Source organism: Penicillium antarcticum (genome assembly GCF_028974205.1).
Source record: "Penicillium antarcticum strain IBT 31339 chromosome Unknown utg000001l_segment0_segment0, whole genome shotgun sequence".
Classification (NCBI taxonomy): Eukaryota; Fungi; Ascomycota; class Eurotiomycetes; order Eurotiales; family Aspergillaceae; genus Penicillium; species Penicillium antarcticum.
Genome location: NW_026695299.1, coordinates 810,061 through 829,951, shown reverse-complemented (window position 1 = coordinate 829,951; position 19,891 = coordinate 810,061). Strand labels below are relative to the sequence as shown.

The 19,891-nt window shown below is 46.6% G+C and overlaps 4 protein-coding genes across 4 annotated transcripts; 2 read left to right on the top strand and 2 right to left on the bottom strand.

Annotated features, from left to right (window-relative positions):
* Positions 1-161: 161 nt before the first annotated feature.
* Positions 162-876, top strand: N7508_000304 (uncharacterized protein; the record flags this gene model as incomplete). Its single annotated transcript, XM_058458389.1, has 4 exons — positions 162-245; positions 304-606; positions 662-746; positions 797-876. 4 exons carry the CDS (start codon positions 162-164, stop codon positions 874-876), a joined length of 552 nt encoding a protein of 183 aa, XP_058324611.1.
* A 424-nt stretch (positions 877-1,300) lies between these two features.
* On the bottom strand, positions 1,301-4,321 carry N7508_000303 (uncharacterized protein; the record flags this gene model as incomplete). Its single annotated transcript, XM_058458388.1, has 14 exons — positions 1,301-1,436; positions 1,489-1,630; positions 1,679-1,797; positions 1,844-2,045; positions 2,094-2,309; positions 2,358-2,537; positions 2,590-2,711; positions 2,793-3,006; positions 3,062-3,283; positions 3,341-3,539; positions 3,597-3,696; positions 3,744-3,988; positions 4,038-4,217; positions 4,268-4,321. The coding sequence occupies 14 exons, from the start codon at positions 4,319-4,321 to the stop codon at positions 1,301-1,303; spliced, it is 2,331 nt and encodes a 776-aa protein (XP_058324610.1).
* A 1,361-nt stretch (positions 4,322-5,682) lies between these two features.
* On the top strand, positions 5,683-7,918 carry N7508_000302 (origin recognition complex subunit 4; the record flags this gene model as incomplete). The annotated part of the gene is made up of 2 exons (XM_058458387.1): positions 5,683-7,236; positions 7,301-7,918. Coding segments are annotated over 2 exons (2,172 nt in total), but the record flags the coding sequence as incomplete, so codon positions are not given.
* Positions 7,919-9,348: 1,430 nt separating this feature from the next.
* On the bottom strand, positions 9,349-11,342 carry flbA (developmental regulator FlbA; the record flags this gene model as incomplete). Its single annotated transcript, XM_058458386.1, has 2 exons — positions 9,349-10,821; positions 10,890-11,342. 2 exons carry the CDS (start codon positions 11,340-11,342, stop codon positions 9,349-9,351), a joined length of 1,926 nt encoding a protein of 641 aa, XP_058324608.1.
* Between the last annotated feature and the right edge of the window lie 8,549 nt (positions 11,343-19,891).

Sequence of the window (19,891 nt, the reverse complement as noted above, 5' to 3'; positions counted from 1 at the left end):
TAAAGTGGGTCCATATCTTGGCATTACACGGCCATTACAATCTTTCCCTTTTCATCCACCCCATCTCCACTGAGGTTCCCGACCGCCTTCACTGGATCAATTTTTCTTCGATTTCATCAAATTTCCATCATATTTTCATCGATTCTTAATAGCTGAGCATTATGGCAAGCGTTAAGAAGGAGTTTTTCGACCGTTACGTTGCGCGTGCCATGGCTGGCGACCCCCCCCTGCCTCCCTACGAGACCGTGAGTCGGTTCTATCGCATGAATAATGCATTATTATACCATGGCTAATACATTACAGGATGACAATGGCCATATTGTCATGCATATTGGCGAGGTTTTCTGCCGCGTCCCCGACTGCTCCTCCCAAACAGTGAGTGATGAAGGCATCAGCTATTGGAAAAGTATTAATAATGCATTACAGAAGCAGTTCTCCCACACTGGCAACCTGCGTGTCCACATAAAGGCCCATAAAGACCTCACCCTCCCCGGCCGCGCCAAAGGTGCCCCTAGTGTCGAGGACAAAAATGCCTCGATCGCGTGGTATAAATCGCTCTTTGCCCCTCCGAAGAAGATGGCCGTGCCTTTTACGAAGGCTGGCAATGTGAGTTAATATGATGACAATACATTCTCCGGACATTATTAATGCATTATCCCAGATCGGTATCAAAGAGATCAAGGATTTTCTTCGGACCAAGCATGTGACCCAGTTCCCTTGCGAGTCCTGCGAGCAAGCTAATGCTAGTGAGTTCGACCTATACTCTTATTAATACTTTACTAATGCATTAAAACAGAATGCTGTGCCACCCCTTTCGTCTGCGAGTACCTTGACCGCTACTACGACGTTGAAGAGTCTTTCGACCGCCCGGAGTAAAACTACTACTACCGCTTTCTGATATGACTATTATGTTTTGACGATAGATACGGGTGCTTTTTCTTTGAATTCGTGGAGTTTTGATATCCGAGTTACTAGCTGAACTCAATAGCTAATACATACTCTTACTATTATTAATATACTATAAGAATCTTTACTAGGACAAAAGGTGCATAAGCGGACTATTAATAATATATTAACTCGGAAAATATAAGAAGGGCAATACCTCGCAGTAATAAAATAAATGCTAGTTGTATTGGTAGTGGTCTAACTATACATAATATAGCTAATATAAATTATATATCATATATGTTAGCCACACCAATATATAAAATGTAAGATTAATGTATAGGTAAGAGATATATATATATAAAGATTAATGTATAGGTAAGAGATATATATATATAAAGATATAACTAGTATTTCAATTTAGTTTTTCTAGTTCTAACTCTCTCTTCTTATTTGCAAGACGCTTTTCTAGCACTCTTGCCCTTATATCCTCCGCCTCTTCTTCCTTTTGAAGGTCTTCGATTCCCGATATATCCGGCCGGGTCGTTTCGCTACCGCAGATTAATAATGCATTATTAAGTATATATAATCCCGCGTACTTACTCTTGCTTTTTTCGTGATACTTTTAGCCTTTTTACTAGACGAGTTTGAACTGGAACTCCTGTCGTAGAAAAGGACATAGATATCGAGTTTTCGGAGGGCGCTTTGTTTGGATCGTGAAATTCCTCCTGTTGGCGGTCGGCACCTAGTAATGATATATTAGATATATATTTAAAATAGTTTAGACGCTTACATCTCGCCATATGACTATACATAGCCTCACTAGTCGTGTTCGCACGGTAGTGTGGCCGTAAGCGCTTCTTTTCAAAGGACTGAAACTCTTCCATATCCTTTCGATCAACTGCTCTTCCACTAAGAATATATTAGCTATATATTAAGAATGTATTAGACAACACACTTATCAATCGCTTGTATAAGCGTAAGCTGACGGCCCCGATTGTTGACCTTAAAGTGGCTCTGTTCAACTGCGTTCGTATTATGCCGAGTCTGATCAAAGACTAGCCATGGGACCTTAGTACTACCCCGATGAAGGCCTGATGCAATATTGTCTCTCATTTTGTGCTTCGCCCACTCTTGAATCTTGACGGAAGGTTCTGACTCTGAGTAATGTATTAATATTGCTATATTAATAGCTAGAAGCGACATACCAATAATTATACGAAGCGCTACCTGGTAGTCCTCTTTCGTTGGCGTATCGAGTATAGACATCATCCTTTCTTTCGCTCTATGGCGATATTTCACCCCACGTAGACACTCTCTAATTCCTCGTTTGAAGTGTATCTGGCAGAAGATAACTAGAGACATAGCTAGTTCCTCCTTTGGGATATTAAGATCGGAGATTGAATCGAGATAACGTGCGAGACCTATAATGCATTAATGATATATCTACAATAGCTGAAGTTATTACTTACCATTCCACTGTCCTAAGTCCATATCCATCACAACAGCCTGGATCCCAGACCCATGAATTGGGAAGAAGCGTAAGGGCCGACCAGTATAACGCTGTGTAGAGGCTGATACCCTACTAAATATCAACGCATAAGCCTCTTCATCTGATTTGCCTGAGGTAAAAACGCGAGCAAGAGTAATGACTATAACCAAACATTAAGAATATATTAATAATAGCTGGGCTCTCTCACTTACTTCGATTTTGCTTTTCCACAAATTTAGCGAAGACAACCTCTTGGGTCTTAGAATCCTTAACCCTCTTATAGGACATATCGACCTCAAAACTCTCGGAACGTTGCATGATCTCGGCTTGCTCTCTAGTCTGACAGATGATAAGGGTATCGGTAATCTCAACAATGTATTCCAAATAATATATTAGTTATGTATTCATAATATACCGGGCTCTGTTTACCCTGATGTTGCCCTGGTTTATTTGCCATTGAAAAAGAAGCCCATTTTTTCCTTGACCCTGTGGGTAGGCTAGGAGACGCTCCTTCTGAATAATAGCAGCAATCCGGCCCATATTTCCTAGACTTCCATGAATTTCGTTAAGAGAGAGCGCATTAAACTGCGCACAAAACGCCTTAAGCTCAGGTGACATAAGAAAAGCAACTTGATAGATATTAGCAGAGATAATATATTAAGACGGTATTAAAAATAGCCGTACCCGGAGTGAGGTTCCTAATTTCCATACTCCTAATAACCTTGATCAGATCTAGGAGAATTGCCTGTGGAGGCTTTGCTGGAGGTGGAGGAGGATGCGAATGGATACCTATCGATAAAAAGGCGTAGAAAGGGGTTGTTGTGAGGTTGACTGGCACTAGCCAATGGTATTGTACCTTGCATCCTATGATTTGAAGCTTCCCGCGCCCTTGAAGATGGTTTGTGACTTTAAAGTATTAGCAATAATACATTAGGAATAGGCTGATAATGTATTATTCCTTACGGCAGAATTGTGCGCGGCCTTTATTAGCCTCAATATTGCCGCAAAACTCATGCTCAATAGAGGCGATATCACGAAATAGCCATTCGAGTAATACCATGTCGAATCTATGGTTATCGATGACTTTTTGTGTAAAATGAGTATGGAGTGCGTCCCCTGTATTCACGCATCTAATATAGGCAGCGAGAACTCCGGAAGGTTCCTAAAACAATACATTAATAAAACTTAGATAATACATAAGCCATAGTGCCTTACTTACCAAGTAACTCCCCCATTCTAGCGTTGGTTTACATGTATCCTTCCAGGACACGCCGCATGACCTCCGATCCCGAAAAAGCTTGACTGCTATAAGGTATTTCCTTACTCCACGATTAAAATTCCTTAATAAGGTATTATAGCCACTTACATATATGTCCTTCGCTTCACTTGCTCTGTTTCAGCTAAAGGAATACCCTCTCGAATAGCTTCAATTTCATCCCACTGCGTCTTTGATATAGACGTATGCTTCATATCTTTAAGCGCCGGATCGGCGTATTGACAGAGCTTCACTCCAGTGCAATAAGCAGAGGTATGTAGTAGTGGTACACTACCAAAGATAGTCTCACTATTCATAGGCCGTTCTCGATAATTCAGCCGCATCGCATATTGAACCTGAAATATATTAATAAATCATTATTAATAGCGTGCCTTGTTCACTTACGCTTGAGATCGCGTTAGCAACCGCACTCTGCTCTTGACCCGGAACTGCGACTATGTAGGTAAAGCCATCAGGATCTGATATAGGATACTCTGGTAAAGCTATTGTATATCGAATAAACCGAGTTCGTAGCGGGTGGCATTTTGTATGGGTCAAGTTCAGTAGGAAATTTCCGTCGTTTTCCTTATACATTGTTAATGCATTAACAAGGTGTAATCTTATACGAAACTTACTTGTTCTTCATCAGATATCACGATCTGATCTCGAATAATGCTTTCCTCAGCCATGGTAGAGAAATATTCTAATACAAAAGTAATATATTAAAATGGACTGGTTTAAATATTGCCACTTTTTTGTGGGCCACTAGCGTAAAATACGACAAATTCTAGCGAGTATCAGTCTGTAAAGGTTTATTACAGTCACGTGGTGCCAAGAAATCCAACTGTCAGGTGACGCGTCTCCAACTGTCGGGGTGAACTACATCCTGCTCTTTAGTATACGCCTAGATACATTTAAGAATACTTTTACTGGATAAATAAGCTTATTCTCTAGTGGTACCTGTCTGAAGAATGAAACTATGCCTCATAAAATTGTGGAGCAGAATTGAAAGGTACATTCAGCATAGGCCCGCATATAATCTTATAACATGAGAGGCAGTTCCCCTCACCGATATATGCTCAGCCTAAGTAGAGCAAAGCTCCTGTTTGGCGCCTCATAGGAGCCTGCTTCAACGCCTCCGGAGTGCACATACCTCACCTATTTTCAGGTTGGCGTTTCAGACGGTATCCATCTGATGAACTGAGCTACCGCAGGGACGGATCCCAACTTAGCTGCTCGAAAAATATCATCTCCGTTCTCATGGCAAAGGCTATATCGATACAGCAGGTGCTTTAGCAGATGATAGAAGCGATTGATAACTTATTAGCACGTTGGGATCTTTTTGTTGTAATTGCTGCGCAATCAGGAGGAACAATTCGTTGGAAACATGAAGGTTCGGGAGGGGAGACTATTTATATGCCAGGAGCGGCGTAGACAAGGAACAAAGAGATAAGGGAAATAAATGCCGCGCGGTTTGGGACTTTGGAGCCCGATTTTCCATCACCTAACATTATGGTGTAGTCGGTAGTCAATAGTAGTTCCACGTTTCGTTTGTTCGTTTGGTTGTTATAATTCATGTTGGCAAGTTGTGTAGGTTATGCAATAGTCAGCAGTATCTTAGTCTCATTGATCTGACAAGAGTCTCTGGATTTGATTATAAAAATGATAGAGATTTTCCCTATACACAACTTTAGACACAGGGAGAGCTCCTTGCGGCACCTCAGGTGATTTCGCGTCACGCGTCTCGGCCTGAGGCGAGAATTTGGCCGCAATTGTTGTCCTCCGACTCTCAACTACGATCAGTACTCCCACTGAACCGGAAAAAGCTGCCCTTGTTGGCACTCGCTTAGAGATGTGCCACTGATTCTCGGCAAATTGCAAAATGTAAGTCAATGCGCTCGGGCGAACTCCTTCACTGGTCGCAGCTAGCCGGTAGACAATGTTGATTCAATTTCTGACCTCAATTATTACAGCAATCGCATACCAAAATCCCGTGTGATTACCTCGATATAATATCCTTTCAGTTCACCTGTCCTCCAACCGTATTTAGAAACGAGTCGCCTTCCCAACCGCAGCTATGAAGGACCCCCGGGCATCGAAGCGGAGAAGAGTCTCCCAGGACGAGGATGGAGACATTGAGATGGGAACCGAAGATGAAGATGTCTTCGCTGTTCCATCATCTCCGGATAACGACAGAGCATCTCCCACACCTAATAAAGCATCCCGGCGTCGATCTACCTATGCCGAGAACGAGGAACAGGAGGTGCAGACGCCCGCACGAGCTGGAACACGGACAAGCGGACGCCAGCGCAAAACGCCAAAGAGATTCGAACAAGAAGCCACTACATCCTCTTCGAGGCGCAAATCGGCAATTACGCCGAGAAGTGGTCGTCCGGCCCGAAGCGCGCAAAAGCCGAAACAATCCCCTGTGGTAGACGAGGACGATGATGAGGAGGAAGAGGTTGAAGAAGAAGACGACGATTTCAAGGATGAAGAGGACGATGAGGATGACGCTGAAATGGAAGTTGACGAGCCATCTCCGGAATTTACTGCTCGCTCTATGACAAGAAGCAGATCAAGGAGAAGCACTGCGAGGCCTAGAGCTAGCAAAAAGGTGTCCGACGAGCCGAAAGAAAAGTCGCCTTCGCCGGAATACCCGGATGGTCTTGATGATCTTGTGGCGATGCAGCTTCAACAAGATCTCCACGAGCTCCAACCCGGGACGCAGGAGGCTGTTGAGGTCTCCGAGCCTTTGCCGGAATATGCAGAGAAATTCCAAGCTCTCTGTCGGAACGGTCTCGGGGATGAAGTGCGCATTCTTGCTACCATTCTACTTGAAAAGCTGTCTGGAAAACGACAGGTTCCTCTACGGGGACTAGAGCCTGAATACCAGAAAGTCCATCAACTAGTTGAGTCAACTGTCTCAGTGGGTGAGGGTAACTCGATGCTTCTTCTTGGATCTAGAGGATGCGGCAAGACAGCGATTGTGGAATCGATCATCTCATCTCTCGCCAAGGAGCACAGAAACGATTTCCACGTCGTCCGTCTTAATGGCTTCTTGCACACGGATGACCGTCTGGCTTTACGAGAGATGTGGCGCCAGCTGGGCCGTGAGACTCATACCGAAGACGATGCGGCCAAGGTCAGCTCTTATGCGGATACCATGGCAACGCTGTTGGCTATGCTATCGCACCCCGAAGAGCTGTTCGGAGCTTCAGGGAGTGGAGGTGCAACTGCTGCGAAATCGATTGTGATCCTGTTGGACGAGTTCGATCTTTTCGTTACCCATCCACGACAGACTCTATTGTACAACCTGTTTGATATTGCCCAGGCGCGCAAGGCGCCAATTGCCGTGATTGGCCTTACAACCAAGGTCGACGTAACCGAGATGCTTGAGAAACGTGTCAAGAGTCGTTTCAGTCATCGATACGTCTACGTCCCGCTCCCTCGATCCTTTGAGATCTTCTCGGATGCCTGTCTAGGAAGTCTAGATCTGAATGAGAGCGAGATGACAGATATCGCAGATGAACTCGGCACCGAACGCTCCCTGGTCGAGTCAGACAAATGGAAAACGCTGCTCGAGGGATGGAAGGAATTTCTCAAGGTAACTTAACTATCTAGTATCCCCTACGATCACAGCAATATACTAACAAGCACCCTCTCATTAGCACATGTGGAACGACAAAGACCTCCAATTTCACCTACGACGAATCTACAACCAAACAAAATTCACCAAAGAATTCTTCACAAGCGCCCTCCTCCCAATAACCGACCTTCTCCAAAGTGTCTCAACCCCAGACCCCCAAACAACCCCCCAAATCCCAACCCCCAAATCCTTCACCTCCCAAACCCTCTCCTGCCCAGACCCAGCACCCCTCCCCTTCTCAACATCCATAACATCATCAAGCCCCTCCTCCCTCCCCCTAGCCCTGTTAGTAGCAGCAACCCGCCTAGCAGCCCTCTTCGACCCAGGAAACGACGGCTCCCAGAGTATGACACCACTAGCACTATCCTTCCCAGCGGCGTACGCGGAATACGTGCGCTTGTTGACGTCCGCGAAGACGAATGCTTCTGTTGGCGGTGCGGCTGCTACGCCTGGCCGTGTCTGGGGACGGGACGTTGCAAGGGAGTCTTGGGAGAAGTTGCTTAGTTGGGGTCTTGTTACTCCTGTTGGGAGTGGAAATGGTACTGCTGACGGGCAGATGTTCCGTGTGGAAATTAGCTTCGAGGAGGTTATTGAGATGGCTGGTTCGGGTGGTGCTTTGGGACAGTGGTGGCGTGAGTAGATTAAGTAGATTTGCCATCTGAATTTACCTTTGCATTTGCATTGACTTGGTCTTGTCTATTTGTATTGTATTGTTTCAATATGAGGTCCCTCCCTCTTTTTCATTGTCTGTGGTACAATACATGGGTGGCTTGGTACTACCGTATAGATCCTATGCTTGCCTGTCTATGTATGAGACGGTTACAATCGAAGCATTGGACAACGTATAAGCTATTATGAACGTGAACGTGAATGTGAAAAGGACAAGCTACCCTGGGACTATTTGATAGCGTCATCTCAAGCCGATGACAGAAACATCAACTGAGTTACTGTATATTACCTCATATACCTGCCATCATTTACACGCATCTCAGACAGATTGCTCTACACTACGATACTACAATGAAAGAACAAAATTGTCGTGTCCAGTGCCATTTCCATTGGAAATGAAGATAATAATATGACATACACAAACAGACCAGAACTCACTCGCTGTGCCCAGAGAAGAATGCAGGGTACTCGAAAGGAAGAAAACAAAAGAAAACAAAAATAAACAGGAAAACAATGAAAATGGAAAAAGGTAGAAATAAGAAGAAAATGAGGAAAGAAAGAAGTGAAATCATATGAAATGCTCAAAAGAAGAGACAAAGAAAAGAAATGCAAAAGAGGATGATAGAAGTAAGATGGAAAGGAACGGAAAAAACGACATGCAAGAAAACGCCGAATCTGATGCTCAATAGGTTTGAAAAAGAAGTAGCCTCCCATCTTTCATGTTTGTTTTTGAATGTTTTCTTGATGTTTCTTCTTCTGGTTCTCTTCTCAATACACCCCCGTTGCAGACCTTGCAGACCAGTTCGGGTAAATGAACTAGCCAAAGGGTGAGATGAGAGGAAAGAAAAGGTGAGAAAAAGGAAAAGGAAAAGGGAAAAGAAAAAGCAATGCCATGCGAATATTACAAATAATTTTCCAGTTCCGGCCTTCTCTATAACATGAGCCATCGATCATAACGTCTTTCGTTCGGAGTGGGGGAATCTCGTGACGAGTGGGATTAAAGGAAAGGACAAAAAAAAAGGAAATGGAGATAATGGCAGCCAGTGACAACAGTCTTCTACTCATCAGAATAGACTGGGCATGCTGGACTGCATGCGGAGAGGTAAGGAACTTCGTGGAAGCGATCGTGACGAGATTGGTGAAATCGGGTCCCAAGGGCAACCGGAAACTTTTATGTGCCCCTAAAAGGGAAATCCGTGTTTGGGGGTCCACAAGCATGAGGTGTATGTGCAGGTATACGTTCGAATGATATGCCTCGAGGGGCTCGAATGCTGTAAAACCGCAGGTGTTGAATGTTTCGGTTGCTGTGTGCACCGAGGCTCATGAGGAGTCGGAATCGCAATGGTACGAATCGTCTTCGAATGGGTTACGCGCTAGGTCAATGCTTGTGGTCTGTGGTTGTCAGGCGCGGGCTGACCGACTCATACTCCGCTCGGGGATGGCGGGCGCACCCGGTGTGGGCGAGTATGAGCGCGAGCCACCCATGATGTCGACATCGTGCTCTTGTAGAACGACGGAGTACTTGGGATCGCGCAGGAACTTTGGAACAGAGTCACTGGACATCAACTTGAAGACGGAGGTTTGGGCAAGTTCGAAGAGGTGGACCACCTCTTGCAAACTCTTGAACATGGACTCGTCATCGCCGACGGCCTTGGTCATGCGACTGGCCAGGCTGTTGCGCAGGGCGTGGTCAATGTTCAGCTCGCATGGAGAGCCAGGGGCCAGGAAGGCGTTGTACAACCCGTAAGCAGCAGCCAAGGTTTCCCGGACCGAGTCAACCTTGTTGAATGTGCCCACCTTCTCCGCCTTGTGGTAGTTGGAAGTGAATTCGGAAACATCGAGGTAAAAAGAAAGATTCTCTTCGCAGAGGGAGTAGCGAAGGAACTCGCGGAAAAGGAGGCGCAGAGCGGGGTCTTGGAGGATGTGGGTTAAGCGGGCGTTGTTGGAATCCTTGGGCATGCCACGACTGTCATAGGTGGTCGCGTTTTCCCGGGCCTTCTCACGGGCAATCCAACCACATACGCGCTGTCCACGCTCGGTAAATCCATAAATAGCATACTTGGAATGCTGGAAGTGAGCGTTGTTTCCACCGTCGGGGAATGATTTGTCGTCCTGGATCATCGTGATCAAGCCGTACTTAAGGAACAGCTCGGCAATCAAGGAGGTTTCGCGGCGCTCAATTGTAGTCGAACAGTCCATCAACCAGTCCACCGCTCCCTTTCCCGTGAAGGTGTTGGAGTAAACCTTGCCATCCTGGAGCTTCCGTTCCCGGGCCACCTTGACACCGACCAGACCGTTGGTGTAGTCGCTAAGAGAATCGGAGTCGGAGGTAGAAATGCTGCTCTTCACGTTGGGGCCATCCTGACCAGCAAAGCGGCGGAAAATGACCTCAATTGTCGCGCGGTCATGAGAAAGCTTGTCGGATTCGGTGTCGCGCTCCAGGTTCACCAATTGCATGGTGTTGCGAGGGGACTCCAAAACGTCCATCACGTGCCGGGCGGTGATACCGTTCCGCTGGCAGAACCGCTGCAGGATGTTGATTCCCTTTGGTGTGAGCTGGAAGAGAGCACCCTTGAGAGGGAAGATCGGGAGTGCTTTTCCGTCGACGGATTCGATAAAGCGCGCATCGACAAATCGCTGGCAGACAGATCGGGCCATTTCCTTGGCCATGGAGAAAGTGGTGGTTGTGGTGGTAGTCACGATGCGGGAGGGGTCCTTGGGGTCAGGCATGCGGTTGGATTGGGAGAACTTGAGCGAGCCCAAGTTGTTGATGGCCTCTTCCGAGGTAAATGTGTGGTCATATCTGGTGAATCGAACGCGGTGTGAATCCAACTTCAAGCTAACCATCAATGTGGAGAACAAGTCCATGAAATCCTGCGCACATCAGCTCAATTGTCCTCCAAATTCGGATCCTGCTTCGCAATTCCACAGCCACGACCTACCTTGGTGAATGGGCGCTCATCTTCGGTCATGCGCAACAAGCGCGACGATGTCTGGTGCATCTTGGGGGAACCGCCCGGCGGATCAGAGCGGGATTCTTGGGGAGGAGTGGGAAGACGTTGGAGAGTGAAACGACGCTTCAGTGAGGTCGTAGAGTCGGCCAAAGCCGGTGAGCAAGGGCGCGAGGAACCGGTCAATTGCTCGTAGGTATCGTCCAGCGGTGGGGTCAAAGGGGTCGCGGAGTGTTTCGACAAACTAGTGTACGAAGTCGAAGAGCGTAATGAAGATGAGTTCTGTAGGCCTAGGGCAACAGTAGTCTTCTGAGCCAAAGCAGCAAAAGAGCGACGGTTGCGAGAAATAGAGCCGACAACAGACCCAGTGAAGTGTAGAGGATCAGGAGAGGTACGTGAAGGGAGAGAATCTTCTCGGTAGTGGCTCCCAGGTTGGGTTGGCATTGAGTCGGGCGAACCAGACTTTGAAAAAGTGGGTTAGGTCAACCTGAAAAAAAACATGGAAAACATGAAATTTTAGGGAAATTGGGGGAGGGGGGAGATGAATAAAAAGGCTCAAAAATTGTTTTTATTCCTAAAAGGAAAACCCAAAAGGAGGGGAGGAAAATGAGCAGGGGGAAACGGGAAAAAAAGAGGGAGAAAAGGCGAAAAAAAAAAAAAAAAAAAAGAAAAAAAAAAAAGAAAAGGTGAAGAACAGGCTGTCATCCATTGACCCACAACCCACGCGTGAGTTTGCATACAACGTGGGAAGATCGGTGGATGTATTGGCATGGTATGGTATTGAAAAAAAATGATTTGGAATAGCGACCCACATGTTGTTTTACGTCTAGTATTCTATAGTCTACTCTATCTCTCCATATCAAGGTTGTTCATATATTCATATTTTGAGATTCTTAGATTCTCATATTTTTACATTCATACATAATTTTGTCTAAGACTCTAATAAATGCCAATTATATAGTACAAGTGTACGGAGTGGCCGTACCCCTACCCGTATCCACTCGATCGGCAGTGGGGCGAGGACAACGCTTCCCTCGGATCCCCCAGCCTGTACATACGCTACGATGTCGAACTGCATCGGTGTTTCGATACCCACGCTAACCCCTTTTGGGTCTCCCTTTGATTCTGAAACTACAAACTTGGCATTTAGGACATTGCGTAAGTAATAACTCGAAGAAAGTAAAAAAAAAAGACAATAATCTTGGGCTTCCATGGTGATTCCATTCTTCTTTTTACATCCATGTCCCACGTGGGCACACGTGGAGATGCTTAGCGTCTGAGCGTTCCCCTCTTACTACTTTGCGACTAGAGCGAGGCGCAGCCTCGCATATCTCTTCCCCTAAATCGATTCACAGTGCCCTGTCACTTAACTTCCTACACTTTAAGCGCTGATGTACTTCGAAGAAGCGACATGATCGACTTAACCCCAGCTCAGTCATCAGTCATCAGTCATCAGTCATCAGTCATCACCTATCACCCAGTCTGATCACCCAATCTACTGTAATCACCCGGGGCCATCACCCGTCACCCCCGGTCACCCCGGCCTATGAATACGAGGGGGCCAAACCTACATAGATAGAAATGCAGGGGTCCAAGGCATTTGATCAGGGTCAATGACCCGATCGGATCCAACGCTAACCGTCGCAACGGTCACTACGAGAGCCTCATCTTAGAAAAACTATCCGCCACGGCACGACGGCCCCAAGGATCTCACTTGCATGAACTGTGCCATCAATCTGAGCTCCCAGAGCACTATCCGGAGCTATCAAGACACGTCAGCCTGTCTTCCTTTCGGAAGGCAGTGCTCAACAGGTTCAATTTCGACCAATTCCGACCAACCACAGACACCGCAAGAGGTCACGCGAAGCATCAGACGTCAATGCGAAACTCACACAAATGCCGAGATGCTATTCCTAGAGTGGTCTACGCTACACCTAGACCTACTAGGTAAAAGACAGGGTATCTGACCGCTCAGGCATCCACGGTGATAGATACAAATCGAGCAATGCTCGGCAATGAATACGGGATTCCTATTCTCTGTCCAAAAGTACCATTCCCCCGGGTCCAAGGTCGGGGGCCAGTGATAAAAGATTACTGAGTAATAGATTTGTCACCCGAAATATAAGTCCAACTCGAAATGAACGTGATAGGTGATAGGTGATAGGTGATTGATGATATGAAGTTGATAGCGCAGATCGAAGATTCATAGAACACGCAATCCCCACGAAACCGGCAAATAGAGAATATTCCAAACAATGACATGTCACAAAAGACTCGTGGTGAGATCGATCGTGATCGATCACATTTATCTACGTAACTACATGTAGTAAACACTCAGGAACTAAATGCGGTTCACGATTCACGATCGAAGCCACGCCACGTGGATTTAGGGATCCAAGCGAAACGAGATTGTGCTTAACCTTGTCCATTGGAGATCCAAACTTTTTCCCATGTGGCGAAAATCGGGGCCAAAAAAGACAATCGGAAAAAAAAGGGGCGTCAAACTCCGGGCAAAACGCGACTCTTGGCTCAGCCCTAGGCCGAGTAAAGCCGAACCGCCATAGACCAAACCTTCTTTTATATCAGTTTATACAGTAAACCAGAGTCTATGGACGAAGGGAAAGGGAGAAAGTTCAGCACACACATTTTACTCCATGCTCTAGTTTCTCTTTGGCTTAGCTCTGATACAATACAAGGAAATATTACCCGTATACAGTCACTTATCAAGGAATCATCGAGACACTAGCGTCGATAGTGGATCCAATCCCTGTCGCTTCATTCCGCCCTCACAAGTCGATAGTGGATTTTCGCTCCAATTTTGAGGCCCGCTAACAGATTGGCTCACGGAGGTTTTCCTCTTGTAGTCTAAACTTGCGGTCAGACGCTCAACGGTATGGGAGACCCTCACTGATTTGCGTGGTGATCCTCCATGCTATACATGATGACGGAGAATAACACGGTATACCGGAGATAGAGCGGTATGGTATTGTAAAGAGCCACAATTTGCACTGTATTGTATTTATCACTTTGTTCTAATCTAATGTACAAACATACTAGTGTGGGCATTTGTACTGTGTACATTCCAACATCCCTGATTGCCACGCGACAAAGGATTGCTGCAGGACCTAGGTTATTTCTGCCCTTTTTCCAGTTCACATATTTAGGGGTTTCAGGAACACATGTGAAATGTCACTGTTACTCCATGTGCATATTTGGGAGGTTTCCCGGTTTTCCTTCGACCCAAACTTAACCTTGCGAGTCATGAAAGTCAATTTGGGTGATCCCTATATTCTGTACGGTCATCAGCCAAGACATTGGGGTGAAATAGACTCGGGGTCCTGGGGAGGAGAGTCGATCAGTTAAATATAAAGCTTATGTACATGTACACCTTGGTAGTGGTACTATTACATATACTAGGCCGCAACAGTAACATCCTCCTTACCTCTGGCCTATTCCTATACATTTAATTTGCTCTAGTTCTGTATTTTTACTACATTTTTATGTCAATCTACACAAATGTGCATGTTTATGTACATGCATGTGGCAGTGGGAGTGAATACGGAAACCAGGGGACCAACATCCGAAAAGCAAACCTTGCCCCATGCCCTTAGCCCTTGCCTTTGTCCATGCCTTTCCAGAGGAATGTGGCTTGCGGGATTGGGTTTCGAACTATGCCCTGATGCTGCGTGGGCTTGGACTGATCGCCAAAACTCTAAATGGCGTCTCATGGCTATCTCGTGGATACTGTACATGTACATGTATAGTCTGTATCCTGTAGCCTGGGCTGGTTTTGGATTTGAAAGATTTGAATTTGGATTTGAATATTGGCTAGGTGGCTGGAAAAGAGGGTTCTGGATGGTTGGGGTGAGTAGCCCCTTGATAGATTTAATTGGTTTCTAGGCAACCCGAGTCTGGCTTGAACGATTGTTTTCCTTTTCTTTTTTCTTATCCTTATTCTTATTCTTACTGTACTGCTGAATTGGGATTGGGAGGTGTAGATAAGCTAGATAAATACAGACCAATTGCCATGTCTGTTCACGTATTTGTATACGTACTAGACAGACGACAGGCCTAAGCTGTCGGGATTAGCTGCCGGGATTAGCTATGAATGTGGGGAGAGTACATTATCAGTGCCCATGCCCACGTACCGAGTACATGCACCATCCCATCAAGTTACAGTAGCAAGCCAGCCACGTGGAATGCCGCATAACAACCATCCAGACTCGCAAGCACAGATCCGGGATCAACACGCACTAGCCCACTTACTCCGACTCCTACCCACAAATAGACCGACAAAGATAGAATATACAATCGACTGAACCAGTAAGCTGAACATTTTGCAAGGAAAGATCGAGGCCAGGCCCTCCTGATACACCCCTTCCCCTTCCACATATAGCCTATGTGGCTTACGCAGCTACCAACCTCAGCCGCACGGCGAGTCAGGAGCTTCCAGCTTCCAGCTCTGGCATGGAGCTATAAACTCCGAGCTTGATCGACCTTGCAGGGATGCCGCTCCTAGGGGCCTGAAAGAAAGTAACTTTCCAAGCGAGGGACTAGTGATTGGATTAGCGGGACCTGGGGGTGCACGTCGCAGGATGTGCACCGGGCAGAGCCTCATGTAAGATACCTGTGGTGTATTGATGTATTATTAGAAACTGATTGGATTGAATTGAATTTGGGGGTTGAATAGATTGTCTATCGCCGTAGCCGCCGATATCATGAAACTGGCGTCAAGGCTCATCCTCGGGTGTAAGTGTGTGAGATAGAAAGAGCTGTCAGATTGCGGGTTTCGGACATCCCGGTTACGATGAGGCTTGCATGTAGACCATGTATGTCCGTTAGTATGATTGCTCTAGGGTGATCGGATGTTTGCTTTTTGCAAATAATGTGGTTATGTCAGCACCCCCTGTATTCAAGTGTATGTAAAGTATACTGTATCTTACATGTGAATCCATGGACCCCAAACGCGATCCACTTGCTGAAAGCGGCTGAGTCACGTCATAGACTTCTTCAATCGTCTGTATAGAATGAAACGAAGCTATACACTTTGTGGCTAGTTCGTGAGTCCCGACCGAACTGGCCACGGCTGGCCTTGGGGACGGCGAAGTCCGGCGTGGCAAACTATCCCCCTATTCCACGCTAGAACACTAGAAGCCTTCTAGAAACCTTCTGGAAGACGCTAAGAAGGTCGGTCTCCGGATCAGTTTGATCCACCCGATGAAACAGGTCAATCCTCCTGATTAAGGGGGTATTCGCGAGAAATAATGGATCTTGTTTCCAGCAATGGATTACACTAGCAGAATGGAAGATTTTTATGTTCCTGATCCAAATTTGAGGACCCATTCATTCGGCCGAATATAAAGGCTTGGCACGGAACTATATGGGATGAGTTGACCGTGGTTATCAGATTCATTAGTTCATTTTTGGGTACGTTCTCAATGTAGCAATCTTGACGATATCATATCAGCCTTGTCATTGTTTTAGTGGCTATGATCTCACGGGTTATATGATATCAGCGGTCGCGTGTGAAACACACACCGGAACCTCATCTCCACATCGTCAGACACGGGAGAGTCGGGACAAAGAAAAGTCCACGTGGAAGATCAGCGAGTTTTCTCAATAATGATTTTCGGCTGGTACCCGAATACTGTGGACAACTCCATCAACTCCGCACGTTGCAATTTGGACGGTGGATCTTTGGCTTCCAGAAAGAGCGGTCAACCTTCATAGTTCTGGTCTGTCTTGACTACGAGTGTCTCGGTTATTATTAAGACATGACCTAGGTGCTTGAGTGCCTAAATGCCTAGGTGACATGTGGCTTGTGGATGTGGGATGTGGGATGTGGGATGTCAGCGATCTCGGAGGTTTCTACAGACTAACCGTCTGTATCTTAAATCCAACGGTCATCACTACTCCCTTTTCGGAGAAAAAAGGACTATGCCCGGACAGGTATGACAGTTGAGCCTGCGAATCACCATGTGCATCTCGCAACGAGCCCGAGAATCTCGCTCTTCCTGCCAAGGCTCCACCGATGTCGGGGAGGGGTTGCTCTGGCATCTCTATCCTGTACCTACCCTCGAGTCATTATTCACTGTGCATCACTACTAATATGACTCGTGCATCATCCTTTGTGGTTTTTGGACCCCAAATGACCATGTTGACTCAGTCATCAAACCGATCGGCTATTTCTGTACTAACACACCGGTCATGTTTCATCGTCTCGATACTACTGCATGACAGCGGGGAAGACGGAAGTTGTCCGATTGATACTATGATCGTCGCAACACCACGGTCTCTAATCAACCATGTGCAGCATACTGTATCTCACAGCCCTCGGTTTCAACCGTAACTGGCTAGACCTGAAGAAAAACATCGAGCCGAGAGCAGAAGCCAATAAATAGCATTTCAAGGCATACACCCATGTCACTCTCCACTTGTTCGGTCTGGCCGTAAGCTTGGCTTGGCGGGGCAAGTCAAGCCCAAAGAAGCGATCTTGACGGCCGATTCAATGCATCTGCATGGCCTGCATGCGAGAGCGGGGTCGACTATACACGTTTCGGCAGAGCTCGAAGCCGTCTTTCCTTCCCCGTGCTACAACACTGCGGAATGACCCCGATGTACAGTAAATATGATGTCACATTGAAGCCCTGGGTCTGTATGATCTTCATATATCGTCATTTCATTTCTCGAGAGTACCCCGTACAGAATAGAGGGGAAGCCAATGTATAGAGGCCCCATAACGCAACGGCCCGACCAAATCCCGCCGAAGGATCATCGCTACTCTTGTACACCGAGACCGTTGCACAGAGCTTTCTCTAACTCCCTGGACAGCCCAACCTGTCTGATATTCTATTATCTCACCGTGCCAGCCGGGTCTGGATTTAACCCCCTGAAACAAGGCATGTCTCGACCCTTGGTGCTCTCGGTCGAAAAGAAATGCAGGCCCTGTCTCAAGGCCTGGACTGAGAACTCGCCGTGGGAAATGCAATAGGCCGGCCCTGTTACATGGATCCAGGGTTAGATGCACTCGATCGGAAATTTTGCTTTGCACATGGGCATACAGCACCTAGCAAATATGTCTATGTATGCATCCGGTCTAGGTGGGTTGGGTGAGCCTAGTGGTACTCTCTGTAGTAGCTTGCTATTTCTGTACTTCATACTCCATACTCTTATACTGTATGTCCATGACATGTACATGTGGACGAAGCGAAGGGTCGATCTGCGGCCTGCACAAATGCATGGACTGGGTAGATTCATAATGTTTGGACTTTGGACTAGGACTGATTGGGGAAGGTCGGGGGAGTGGGTGCGTGCACGTTGCATTTGGATTGCATGGTGAGGCCATGCGAGTGTTGCAGGATTGTGGAGTCTGCGATTGCACTGCTATGTACTTGTGGTAATAGGTCTGGCTTGGCTTCGGCAGTTTTCCTGATCTCCGACCTTGACCTCGACCTCGAATCGAGGTTGGGTTTGGTGGGGGGGGGGGGGGGGGGGATGTGGTTATAGTGAGATTAATATATCCTGTTGGCGTCATATAGATACCACCCCCTACCTTGACTATGCAAGGTCCATACCAAAACAAAAAAAAAACAAAAAGGGAGAAGGGAAAAAAAATGAAAGAATAAAAAAAACAAGCAAGAATAAAGCCTAGCCACATAATTTGCCCTACATCAAGATCCTGCAGCTTCCGCATGGTACCCCGGCATCCTCGCTCTGCGTGCAGAGTAATATGCTCAAACGCACAACTTGCCATACAACCTGGGCCCAAGATGCAAACTATACTATTTCCGGGCAAAAGTAGGAGAATTTGACATGTCACTTTTCACACATGGCGAGCCACATGCGCCCACATGTACTGTAGCTCGATATATGCCGCGTGTTTGATGGACCAATCATTCTTTCCTCCCTAGCAAGTGATCGACAGACCTAACGACTCCTCAAGAAAAGACCATCTCTGCGTGTATTATTAATAAGATATGGTATGTGGGAGATTGGCTTGCCACTATCGCTACTTGCTACTCCCACCTCGCTAGGTTACCTGCTATCTGCTAACTTACATGGATATACCTCCATCATTGAACCCATGGTAAGCTACGAAGCATGTAATGTATTGTATTGTAGATCACCCAGCCCAAGCCAAGGTAGCGAGATTGAAACTCGAAATTCTCTACCTGTTTTGCCACTCGCTGTACGATTTGGATTAAGCACTTTTACACAGAGCACAGCAGCTTGATCCTCACCTCTCCGAGTCTACCGTATATGTTGTACCTACTCCGCAGTTAAATTGAAAACTCACCCTACAGCACAGTAGTGTCTTGGCGGATGTAGATGGGATGCATACAAGCTAGGTGCTAGGGAAAGGAATCTATGGATGTATCGCAGCACTAGAATCTCCACAAACCTAATCCGCAACAATCCTAGCTACTGCTTACTGTAGCAATGGTGTAAAAGCAAGCACGCTGGGGCCCAAGGTGCTCGTAGTCTGTTCCTTCAATATGACAAATCTCCCAGTATTCAGTATGCATGGAGTGGCCCTCCACGCCATCCATCCACCTCCACGCACGGGAGCATGCATCCACCACCCACAACGCGGAAGGCAAGGGTAAAAGAAGTGACAGATCTATAGTTGCTGCGATGCGGTCAAGCAGAAACGGGACTAGAGGGGTGATCGGCAAAGTTGGGGCTTAGTATGGCGTTAGGGTACTGTACGCTGATGTTACGCGATTCGTGGTTTATTTATTTATTTGCATTTCGGTGTATATACTTACGGTCTTACCGTGGGATACAGGGGGTTTCCCGTTGTGGAATTGAGAATCGGGAGATAGAAATGGATTGGATGGGATAAGATAGTTGCCGGCTGGGGATTTGTGATATATCCAATGCCGGACGTTAGTGGTTGATTCGGGGGATATTTGGGATCGGGTGATATTGATCGGGGCGAGAGTGGGATTTTATATAGAACACTGATTGTTTGAGAATTTAGAGGGTTGTAG